Source organism: Molothrus aeneus, chromosome 3 (genome assembly GCF_037042795.1).
Source record: "Molothrus aeneus isolate 106 chromosome 3, BPBGC_Maene_1.0, whole genome shotgun sequence".
In the NCBI taxonomy this organism is placed as follows: domain Eukaryota; kingdom Metazoa; phylum Chordata; class Aves; order Passeriformes; family Icteridae; genus Molothrus; species Molothrus aeneus.
Window position 1 is genome coordinate 29,689,053 of NC_089648.1, and position 12,414 is coordinate 29,701,466.

A 12,414-nucleotide genomic window follows, 5' to 3' on the forward strand; every position below is an offset into this window, starting at 1 on the left:
GTTTGTCTTGATGAGGATTCTGGTCTTTCCCCACCTCTGTAGAGGATGTTTAACAGCAGAATTAAAAACGAACAGGTCAAGGAGAACATGCAGCAGATGGACCAAGATCTTCTTGCCATCAGTGGAGTTCTCAGATTTGCTTTCCTCCCCCTCAGACCTGACTTTGATGTCATTCTGTCCCAAAATATGAGGCCTTGAAGCAAGCCCATTTCAGGCACAGACAGCGTACCTTTAGCCATACAAACATGCAAGGAAATGGGTATCTTGAGGATAGCGGTGTATCCATACTTTGAATACTGACTGGTACTGAACCATTCGCATTGCACACCTTGCCCCATTCTCTCTCACATTAGCAGCAGCTGCTGCTGCCGCAGGAGCGTCCGGGACTTCGCCAAATGCTCCCTCCCCACCCAGCCCTCGTGGAGCATGCTGGTGAGCTCACACATCACCTCTGTGCTGCAAGAGGAGGCTCCTACTCCCCACGGCACTAACTCTCAGCAGCTGCACGGGGCGGGGTGACGGGAGAGCCCATCCCAAATCCCGTCCCTCTGCCTTCCCGCTGGTTCTTGGCTCCGCATGCCCTAGTAGCGGGCATACCCTGGTAGCGGGCAGGCCCAGCAGGGGAGGCCCATGAAGGGAGCCCGGCGCCCTGCCTGGGCCTGGCTCGGGCCGGGCCGCGCACCCGGGCCCGGCCGCCCCGAGCCCCACGCGTGCCCGGCCGGGGGTCGCGGCCCGCGGCAGCCCCGCCCCGGCAACGGCCGCGTCCGTGGCGACAGCGGCGGTGGCGAGCGCAGGGGCCGGGCTGGTCCTGGTTCCCCTCCGTTCCCTGCCCCGCAGCAGAAGGACAGAGCCGGCAGCCGAATCCCCCAGGCCCAGGTGTCGGGAGGGACCCTCGCGTTTCAAGCCCCGGGCCCTCCCCCGGCGGTTCGCAGGTCTGGGCACGTCCAGCGCCCCTGAGCGGCCCTTCCCCGGCCCTGCCAGGTCTGAGCACACCCAGCGCCCGTGACCGACCCCTTCCCCGGCCCTGCCAGGTCTGGGCACACCCAGCGCCCGTGACCGAGCCCTTCCCCGGCGGTTCGCAGGTCTGGCTCGTAACGAAGCGGCCGCGCCGATGAGTTCCCGTCCCTCTCGGGGTTTCTGGAGAGGAGCTTGGTTGGCCGGGGGGAGAGCAGGGCCGGCATCCCACGGAGCTGGGCTGGTGGGGTTGGGGGGCACCCAGGCGTTCTCCTTGCCCCCTGGGGAAGGGAGCCCTCTCCGAGCCTCCGGGGGCCGGCTCGGCAGAGCCAGCTGCGCGGAGTGACCGGGGCTGCGGTGAGCAGTGCTCAGGTCCGAAAGGGTTTTTGGTTTTCTGACATCCCACTGCAGCAGTGGCCCTTCCCAGATCATGCTGACAGAGATGCAGGAGCACAGTTTTGGCCCTTCACACCGCCAGGATTACAGTGGTGACATTAACCAAATTCCCAAACGGCCAGCTGGCCTCACTCTGCCCAATCTCCCATTACAGACAAATTTCATTATATCTGAAGCTAAATAGATTCCTCATTTGGCACTTTTTTTTTTTTTTTAACTCGCTCAAAACCCACTGCAGTGTCTCAGGCCCAGACTTAGCCTGCGACACAGTGTCCTAATGCACTCTTAGCATTAGCCTATGGAGGTGCCACAGAGCATGGCAAGTCCCCACAGGTGTCAGTGGGATCAGTGGTGTCAGCCAGACTCAGGATGACTTGCCTGGACTACACGTAACAGCATTAAGGTCAGCACACCTGCAGAACAACTGGCATTTTCAGGGTGCTGCTGCAGTGGCATAACAGCTTCCTCAATTAATGGGCAGGCAGAGCTTCAGTGCAAATGCAGTCTTGGCTGGGGCATAACCACCCTCTGAAATAATTGATCCTGCTCTTACAAACTCTCCAGTAAGCACGGTGTTTACTGTTGTTCCATTTTTTTGGATCTCTGTAATCCTGGTAGGAACATCAGCCAAAGGTCACCAGTTTCCATGCAGCTCTTTGTTTTTTTGGTCTCTCTGGGATTTGGTGTGAATGAAAAGAGCAAAAATCTTTTATTTCCAGATCAAAACAGGTTTAGCTGAAGAAGGTTTGTAAGGCATGTTAGTAGCAGCATAATTTGGTTGTGTGAGTAGATTTCTGTCAGTTCCTCCTGGGGAAGGGAAGTGTGATTTCCTTTATTTTTTTAAGTTCAAGCACTATTTACTTTTCAGTCTGATCTGGGTGTTAAATGACAAAAACTTGGAATTTACTACATGGCTCTGTTCATTGTATGTTGTCTAATAAAGCCTTTTTAGGATAGGTGACTGATGTGTATGCAGAGTGGGTGGGAAGGAGCATGCATAAACAGTGTTGACTTGGTTTATTGATAGTGAATTATGGCACTACCCCTGTGTTTAAATACGTGCTTAGCAAACCCGGCTCTGGAAACTGGCTTAGAGTCTCAGCTCTGGCTGGGTGAGACTCCTGCAGACAAGGCAGAGGGGGTGAGCAGTGAAGGAGGCCCTTCCCTGGTGCTAAGGGCACCTGGCAGGTGTGCTCACCACGCTGGTGTGGTGGGATTGGATGTATTGGGAGCAGTGGCTCAGCGTCAGACCTGGCAGCACAGGCTTGGGATTAATTTGGATGCTTTGCAGACTTGCTCCTGTTGGCTTTGCAGTGAATGACAGTGGGCATGGTGGAGTCAGCTGAGCTGACTTGCTCTGGGGCTCAGATCAAGGGAATGCCTCTCAGCAGCCTGGGCAGCACTGCCTCAGGGCAGCTATGTCTCCTGCCTGGACTCTTGGAGCCCATTTGGCAGCCCTGCATGTGCCATGGGTTACCTACCCTCTGAAAATCAACCTGCCATGGGTAAACAGGCAATCCCATCATCTGCTGGAACAGACAGGAAATAATCCTAGGCCATCAATGCTGCACTGGCTCTTCCCAACAGCTGCCTTTTAATGATTGTTTCCAAAAGGTCAGGAAAGCCATCAGAAGCTCCAATCAGCTGTGATTGGCCTGGGGGACAAAATGATACAGATGCTTTTTGAATAGGACAAAGGACTGAGCAAGGAGAAAACAATTTTCCCAGTCACTTCTATTAATGCCACCTCACTGCCTTCTAGCTGTGTTTTGCCCTTCCATAGAAGTCCGTCAAGCACCAGAAGTTGGGTCTCAGCTAGATTAGTGTGGTGTGGAGAATCAGGTCTCTTCTTTTCCCCCTGAAACGTGACCCATCATTATAGCACCCTCCATAGGCACAAGGACCTTTGCAGGGAAAGGATTCCCAGTATTCCCACAGCTGCCTAACACTCACTCCTTCTCTTTCCATTTCCAACCTTCATCAGATCAGGCTCCCTTTTTCTACAGCCTTTACCTTTGTCATCTGTACACTACTGCCTCCCAGGAAATACAGCTTCCCTGTCCTTGGCACCCTTCATCCTCCTGCTTTGGGCCAGAGAATGCCCTGCCTCTGCCATCCCCACCCTTTCCCGACTGTCCCTCTCAGGCCTGCCTCAAGTGCATTTGAAGAAGCCTTTGCTGACATTTGCAGCATGAATCATTTGCTTCTCTCTTCTAGACAGCATTTCACAGATCTCTCTTCCCTCTTTTGCAGGCCCTTCCTCGGATGCCTTTTGGAGGGGGAAGGAGCAGAGGGGGTAACACTAGCAAAGCCAGCTCCAAAGCTTTCAGGGAGAGGGCAGAAGCAGCACCAGCTGGGAAAGCAGAGGTGAAAGGCGCAATCTTTTGCTGGGGAAGGAAGGACTAAGGTGGTTCATCTAGGGACCACTGTCTGGGTCACATCCCTCACAAAGGAGGAGCTGGTTGGGACAAACCACCCTTCAGGTGAGGGATATGGTGGCCAAAGATACTACATGGCTATTATCCTTCCACAGGATCCTTTGACCCTATGGTGGTGCAAGGCCACCACTGCCCTGAGATATCCTCTTGGTCATGCAGGAAGGTGTTCTCACCTCTGGCACTGCCATCCACCTCTGCCTCGTGCTTCTTTTAGGTGTCCTGCAGCCTGTAACTGCCCAGCCCTGTGCTGCAGCCCTGTTAAGTCCAGTTAGCCCCAGTAAGGATCAGCATGGGTCTGTATGCCCTGGGGGATGCTCACCAGACCTAGATGCTCTTGTGGAACCCAGAACTCAAGTGGATGCTTCTTTCCTGGTGTCTTTTCTGCCTCTTTCAGACTGGCTGGTTAGAGAACCATTAGGACTTCCAGGCAATAACCATATGTGTGGGATTCTGAGAGCGCTGGCCTTGAGGTTGGAATAGGAAACAGCAAATGGAAAACTTTGGTCTGGGAAAGCTCTGCAAAGTTAATAGGACCAGGCATCCTTCCTTCTGCTCCAGGCTGATTCTTTTAGCTCATATCTGCTTAGGCTCAGTGTGGTCTGAACAGGTCTGACCCATCTCATCAGTTAATGGATGTTTGGAAGGAGTTCAGCCAGAGAATAATGGAGAAAAGCAGGAAACGAATACACTTAAATGTATTCATCTGTAAAGCATCTGTCTTTAGAGAGTCATAAGAACAGGCATACCAGATCAAACCAGGGGATAGCTGGCCCAAAAACCCATCTCTGACAGTGGCTAGAAGCAGACACCTGGAGAAGAGTAGAAAAACAATGCAAGTATGTGTTCTTTCCTCCAGCACTCTCCCCACCTCCAGGTGTGTTCAGCTGCTCACACTGAGCCACATGACTTCTGTATTTCATCATTCTCAAAGGGTTTCTCTATCATGGACTTTTTTTTGAGTCTGCAGACTCCTAACATCCACAGCATCCTGTGGCAAGGAATTCCCCAGTTCAACTGCAGCCTATGTGAAGAACCCTTTGCTTTAAGCCTAGCTCCTGCCAGCTTCCCTTATTACTTTTATTGGAATAGGCAGTAAACAATCAATTCCTGTCCATCCTCTTCAACAGCACTCTGAATTAACACCACGTTATTATCTCATTATTGCATGTGGTGCCTAGAGACCTCTTTGCACAGGGCAGGGTATAAAGATGAGGCTCAGTAATAGTTTGCCTGCAGTGCTTCCAGTCCAAAGCAGAGGAGGCAGGCAAATGGCAAGTGTGTTACATGAGAGCAGTGTGAACTGACCATTAATATTGCTAGCTTCTTTCTAAAGCTGCCTTTTTATTTTGCAGGTAACCACTTAGTGGTGACTCTCAAGGAATTTTCCCCTTGCTTCTCCTGAAGGAGAAGTAGGTCCTGAGCAAGGATGCTGCAGCCAGAAGCTGGTGATAAGAGCAGATCCCTTCCCTCACCATGTCCACCTCAGGCCAGCCTCACTGATGTCTCATTCTACACACGCCGCTGCATCACTGAGGATCTCAGCTGGTCCCTGGTCACTGTCCCCCCCCTCACGGAGCTCTGCCTCCAGCACATCGCTCACAATTTTGAAAGTAAGTGGGACTGCATTTACTCTAGGACATGTGGAGAGAGGGTCAGTCCCAGAGAGCAGAGGGTCAACAAGGCAGGCAGATGCATCTGAAAGGCAGTGTGGCACCCAGCCCTGCCAGAGGAGCAGATGGGGAGAAATATCCTCTTGGGCAGCCAGTAAAACAAACTGTTTAGTTGCTAAGTATGTATCTGTACACTCCAGGGACAGCTGTAGTCCTCTGGGCTGCACTCCAGGATATGACTCTGTACTGACCTTGTTCTATCACATCTTCTTCCATCCATGCTCTTCTGGACTCACCTCAACCATGACTGGGGCTGTGCAGTTGCTGTTTCCTGCTCTTGATTCATAGAGACGTTAGGGTAGCACTCGAGGATGGAGCCCTGTTGTTCTGAGTGCTGTACAAAGAGATGCAGAATTGCTCCTGCCCAGAGGAGCTATCATCTCAGTATTGTACTCACAGGCTCAGCCCTCCTCCATGGCTTTTGGTGGTGATGTGACAAGTTATATCCTCAGGCAGGGAATGTGCTTTTGAAGCAGGTGGACTGATGAAACACAGCAAAACAGAAGAAGCATGTCTCATCTGAGAACTGACTGGGAGGGGGAGAAGAATGGCCTGTCTTTTTGGCTGACTCAGTGAAGTGGCAGCAAAGACCAAAGATAGTTTTAAGGCTATGTCCACACTGGGACTGTAAGACAGTACAGAGGAGCCCAGTGCTGCCTTAAACCAGGAGCTGAATGTACTTGAGGGTCTGAGCTGGGACAACCTTGCAGTCCCAGCAGCCTGATCAATCAGTTTGATACCAATTGCATTGGACCTGCACTGTGCACACATAAAAGCAGTGTGCTCATTTTCATGGAGACCCTCGTGCTATTACCTGAGCTGTGAGGCTGCACCTTGCCCAGAGTTGGGCCTGAGTGAGCCTGAGTGAAGCTAGCCCAGCCCTGCCCATACGTGTCCCACCTCTGCTTGTGTCATGGGACTTTGCAGAGGAGGTCACCGCAGTGTCAGCTGTGGCACACTGGAAATAGACTCCAGGAAGAGGCTGTGGTAAAACTGTCAGTGTCCTTAGGAAGGGAATGCCCCAGAAATTGAGGAACTATAAAGCTAATCCCACTTTGTGTTTCATAATCTGGTTTCCCACGCACAGATAAGTTTCTTCACTGATGATTTATGTTACTCAACACAACTGTGTACACATGACCAAATATTCATGGTGTGAGTGCACATGGCTTTTCTCTGGCATTTCTGGGCACAAAGAACTTCCACCAGAGAAGACAGCTGTGACAGAGAAGACAGCTTAGGGCAAGCATTGGGAAAGAGACTCAGGGGAAAGAGTACCTGGGAAAACAGAATTTTTATTTAAACAAGGTGGACCTAAAAGCTAGGAGTGTGCCTCAGCTGAAAGGAACAGGAATCAATTTGAGGTAAGACCAATGCTTGAATTAAGATAAATAGGCACGAGGACCTGCATGAAAAGCACACAGTTGTTCTCAAATACTGTTCTTCAACATGCTTAGAAACCAAAAGGGAGAAAGTTCAGCAAATGGCAGGCCAAGCTCTCCCATCACTCTAAGGCTGAATTAGTTCTCTTGGGAACAGAATTCCTGCCCTGAATACAAACTGCATTCAAACCAAGTTGAAATGGGGAGCTCAGTGTCTGGCGCAGTTCCCAAATATTATGAGAGTAAACCAAATTGCACTGATGTTTCATTGTAAAAGTTAGAAATCATACATGGAAATGTACAGATGAATCCTACATATGTTCTGCCAACTTAGCTCTGTGCTCCAGCTTCTGGCAACCAAGGAGAGAGCCAGTGCCAGCAGAGGGGAGGGCATGGGCACACAGCTGGGGGCTCAGGCAGAACCATAGTGCCAGCAATTGTTCCTATGCCCAGATCAACCTCTCATTCTTTTTATCTCTTCCAGACAACCCTATTTTGAACGATCTTCTGCCTGAGCACCAAAAGAAGGTGGTGGAGAAGCTCTCCACCAGCCTTCCACTCACTGTGACTGCCAACACAGTAAGCCATGAGGAGTACTGGAAGAGGTGCTGTATGGAGCGCTGGCAAGTGTGTGACGTCTCCAACTATGGAGACAGCTGGAAACGGATGTTCTTTGAACGTCACCTGGAGAACATTCTGAAGTTTTTCATCCCTAACACCACAGACCCCGAGCAGGTCCTAGAGCTCATCCCACTCTGCAAAGGCTACGTGCGGAAACTGGAGATCAATCAGTTCCTGCCACCTTTGCAGGTGGATCCAAAGGAGGAGGGCCATGACCTCTCTGACGCAGAGGATGAGGCTGAAACTGGTGAGGTCTACAAGCATCACTACAACCTGAAAGAGCTCATTACTTCTCTCCCTCACCTTGAAGAGCTTCATCTCATTTATGATGTGAAGAGCTGTGGCATGAACTTTGAGTGGAACCTTTTTAACTTCACTGAGCTGGACTGCTCCAACTTGGCTTCTGCCATGAAGATGTGCCGTAACTTGAAAGTAATATACCCCAAACTGAACCTTACTGCCTCAGCTAGATCTTCAAATTGCCTGTGGATAGAAATACAGGGACCAGTTCTGCTTGCTGGTACCACCCTTCCTTTTGCAAGTTACAGACTCTGACAGAGTGCAGAGATGTTAACCAGCTGGCCTAGTGCTGAGTATCTTGTTCTGCCATGTCCTTGTTAGAATGGGTTGTCAGGGGATCAGTGAGAAGAATACTTGCTCCCACAAAACTTGTTGCTTGTAGCATAAGAGGCAGCAGCACTCCACTGTTTTAACTCCTCAAATAGTTGTGGGAGGCAGGAGAGGAAAAGTCCAGAGGGAGCTTTTCATAAGGAGTTTTGGTAGTTTTGCTCAGTAAATGCATGTCAGCCTCTCCCAGAGGAGCAAAGACCTCCAAGAATAGCGTGGGGAAACACTCACACTTGCCTGAGCAATGAGGGACAGTGCAGATACTCAGCCCCTCCAAAACATCAGTGGGCATTGCTATCCCGAGTGGAGCCAGAGTGAGCTGGATGAACTCCCGACAGACTCTCATGCTTTGGGAAATATGGCTTCCAGAAGAGAAATTACCTCTCTTGTGGCTATTAGGATGCCCCAGGCACACAGAACATTGTTCTGTGGTTATCACTGGTGCATGTGTTCATTCAGACAGGTTCAACTGTGATCTGGGCTAGGTTCTGCTGCCAGTTGCTGCAGATGTTTGGACAGCTTTATCTTGCTTTAATTTAGCCCCCAGTTAGAGATTTTATGCAGTCAGAGGAGAGGAACAGGCATTTCCAGGAGGCAAACCCTTTTTCCCTAGAATAGGCATGGGACATCAGTGGCATGCCCTGCTTTCTGGAGGTATCAGCCCACTAGGAAAGAAAATACTTGAGCCTGCTATGTAAAGGTGTCTGAAGTGAAGGGAGCTGAATCCTGTCTGGTGGACCATAGGTTTAACTCCGTGATGATCTTGTACAAAGCTCAGTCCAAAGCACTGGCTGTTGTAGTGACCCCGTTTTTTTTGCCCACAGGTTTTCAAGCTGACACGAAGCAAAGTGGATGATGACAAGATCAAGCTCCTGGCCCGTAACTTGCAGCATCACCCTTGCTTGTTGGAGCTGGACTTATCCCACAATCTCATCAGGGACCACGGGGCACAAGCTCTTGGCAAGCTGATCAGCCACAGCAGACTAGAAACCCTCAATCTGTGTAACAACCAGATCTGTCACCTGGGGGCTCAGGCTCTTGCTCAAGGCCTGGCTGAGAGCTCCACCCTGACCTCCCTGAATCTGCGCCTCAACTTCGTGGAGGACAAAGGTGGGGAGGCGATTGGCCGTGCCCTGCTGACCAACACCAGCCTGAAGTGCCTCCACCTGGGAAGTAATAACCTGTCAGAGCCAACTGCAGCAGTGTTCTCCCAGGTCCTGGCTCAGAACACCTCTCTGACGAGCATCAACTTCTCATGCAACCACCTGGGGCTGGTAAGAGAAGCCTCTTCTGCCTGCAGTCTGTGACCCTCTGTGGTGGCCTTGCAAAGCAGATCCTGAGCCTGTCTCAAAGCCACAGAGGCAAATGCATCCCTCATTTTGTATTCTTGCTACGATAACAATCAGTTGTGAGCAGGGAAGAGACTGTAGCAGATGTCAGGAAAGAGAAGGACACCTTCTCTGCATGAACATGCATTTACCTCACTTGTTACATCTAGCTCTGTTCATAGCGCTGAATCTGTCTTTGAGGCTTTGGGCTTTTGGGCAGAGAGGGATTTTCCCCCCAGGAAACTGAAAACCAGGAAGCATGTCTGCGAAAAATCACAGACACTTCACACATGTAAGCATAGTTAATGATAGGCAGCATGAGATGAGGGTCTCATGCATATCCTCTGTGCTTTGGATCTGCTGTGCCATCTGTCACTCAGCAGCACACAGATAGTGTCACCCTTCCCAGAATTTCTCCTGTCCATCACACGCTCAGAGGAGACTGTTAGAAAATGGCATGGTTGTTGAGCTTCTTTAACTCACCCTGTGGCCTGGGAGTGGTGCAGTGGGTCAGGAGTGTCATGCCTGTGTGCTTGTAAGTGGCTCCTAAAACACAGGCTTACATTTTCTAGACAGAAGAACATCCACAGATCTTACTGCATCCCTAAGAGCTGCAGTATGCAACATGCCCACAAACCAGACCGCTTCTCTTCTGCTGATTAAAAAGAGCTTTAGAAATCTGAAACTAGACAGCCAAAAGCAATCATGCTGGCTTTTAAACTTTCTGTGCTGCCTCGATTATTCTCACTGTCAAATAAAGAGACAGCAAGACCAGCTGTCCCTGCTGGCAGGAATATTGGCATCAATGTGTTTGACAAGGGTTTTAAAAGGATTTGATGGCAGAAAACCTTTTGTGAGTTCTGAGTTTTATGGTCCTGGATGTGGAAAACCATTTGAGTTTAATGATAGAAGGGGGCAAAGGTTGGAAAGGATAGAAGGATTTTTGTTTAGTAAATAATAATCTCTGTGCTTAGAATCTTCCTTCTGATGAGTTCTCCTGTTACCCATTTGTGAAGTTCCATGGCAGCCCAAAAGGTGGCTGGTAGTATTATCTATGGGAAAATTGGGGGTTTTGCTAGAGATGCATTAAATTCTGACCTCTGTAGCCCATTAAAAAGAGACCTCTTTCCAGTCATTTTTTGCTCTCCTCTTTTTTGGCAAAAGGGCTAAGAGGCAGGGTGCTGGGATCAGGGGACCATCTGGGGTCCCAGAAGGGGCAGGAGGTGTATTTGGTACCTGGAAGAGAATAGCAATATCAGAAAAAAGTTCAAATTGTCACATCCCTAAATACAGTGCTTCATGTATGGGGCAGAAATGCCTCTGAGTGGATTGCCTCCCTAGGGCTACATCACATTTTCTGTCTCATGAAGGCTGGTCTTCAGTTACATGAGATATTCTTCTCAGGAAAGCCAACCCAGCCTGGGAAATGGCATCCAGACAGAAAACTGCTAGTTCTGGGGCTCTCACAACTGCCAAGATGAGGAACAGCACTCTAATCCATTTGTGCCCAGCCAGCAGTAAGCTGGGAACTGGGGGACAGGGGGGAGCAGACTCCTCTCAAGGTTATCATTGCCAGATGCATTATTAACCAGCATGAGTTTGAGAACTCCTGACATGGTACCCAGAGGGAGTCACTAGCATGTGTCATGTCACAGAGAGCTGCATAAGGTTACACTCCTCCTTTGCACTTCTTCTGTGAGCAGCATTTCAGACCTGGGTGGAGGCCTTTATCCCTTTTGGCACCATCTCATGGACCTCCCACTGGCAGCAGCAGAAGCTGCCGTGGGGAGGAGGGAAAAGGAGCAATACACTTCTGTTTTGGATGTCCTCCTTTAACCATCCCCTCTGATCCTTTTGCAGGATGGTGGGAAGCAGCTGCTTGCAGGGCTGGCAAACAACAAGACTTTGACCAAGCTTGATCTCCGCCATGCAGAGGTGGAACAGGAGACAGATTTCCTCATTCACGAAATTGTATGGGCCAATCGGGAAGCAGTGAGGCTGGCATCTCTGCAGCACCCCAGCACTGAACCCCTCTGAATAAAGTGCTCCAGGGAGCAATGAGCTTTGGGTGTGCAGTCTTAGAAACACTCTACTTCAGGGTCTTGCTTTTATTCGCTTTTCTGAGAAACACAACTTGTGACTGCCACCACAGCCTTTCCCAGACCCCCATCATCCAACCTGTGACTTCATTGAACACAGACACTTGATCTCAAGGCACTGTAGTGGCACCACAGAGCAATCTTCCTCTTAAGCCCTCTCTCTCACTGCACCCTAAATCTCACTTCCTGTGATGCTTTTCTGTGCTCCAGCAGCAAGCTTAGTTCAGGCAACTGAATATTATTTCACCTGTAAAGCAGCTAAGATGAAGTCTCTGCCACCTAAATGGTCTAGTCCAGACCTAACTTTAAGGTTTTGCTGAGGAGGATGTGAGAGGCATAGAGAATTGAGGGAATGTTGTTTCTAGTTCCTCAGCAGCTTTTTCTGGCTATTGCTCTGCTCAATAATCTATTTGAATTTATAGTAAATTTCTCTGGACTCTGATATGGGTGGTGAAAAGTAAATAGAAATAAATTCGATAACTCAAAGAGGTCTCACCATTGTGGTTTTCTGCTTTGGGCTGCTCTGCTTTTAATCAGTGCTAGTCTGCTTTGCAGCTGGTGAATTCTTTACAACCAGATGCTTAACTTACCTAGTAGTGCTCTTCTCTGCAAACTTGTCCAAAACAATCTGTGTTTTGCATAACTTCAATCTAGAGGGGTCCCTTCAGGACTGCTGGCCCACATAGCTCACAAGTTTGAAAACAGTGCAGCTTCCTTGGGCTTGGAGCAAAACGGAGCAGCTTCCTTTTGCTCTACATGCTGTAGTCACCTGAGGATGGGACAAGGCACAGACTTGAGGGAGCTGGTCCACTGACCTACCTGCTCAGGAGATACCAGGGAATTAAGCAAGTGGGTTGACTTCCATCCCCTCCCACCCTCTGAACAATGCAGGAGCTTCC

At 50.0% G+C, this 12,414-nt stretch overlaps 1 protein-coding gene across 2 annotated transcripts; it reads left to right on the plus strand.

Moving 5' to 3' along the window:
- Positions 1–788: 788 nt before the first annotated feature.
- Positions 789–11,988, plus strand: TCTE1 (t-complex-associated-testis-expressed 1). Of its 2 annotated transcripts, none has more exons than XM_066547882.1 (5): positions 789–876; positions 5,141–5,398; positions 7,325–7,893; positions 8,913–9,362; positions 11,277–11,988. In XM_066547882.1, exons 2-5 carry the CDS (start codon positions 5,215–5,217, stop codon positions 11,451–11,453), a joined length of 1,380 nt encoding a protein of 459 aa, XP_066403979.1. In that variant the 5' UTR covers positions 789–876; positions 5,141–5,214; the 3' UTR covers positions 11,454–11,988. The 2 variants fall into 2 exon arrangements, with proteins under 2 accessions (XP_066403979.1, XP_066403980.1); XM_066547883.1 differs by lacking the exon at positions 789–876 and adding an exon at positions 1,032–1,082.
- The last annotated feature ends 426 nt before the right edge of the window (positions 11,989–12,414 follow it).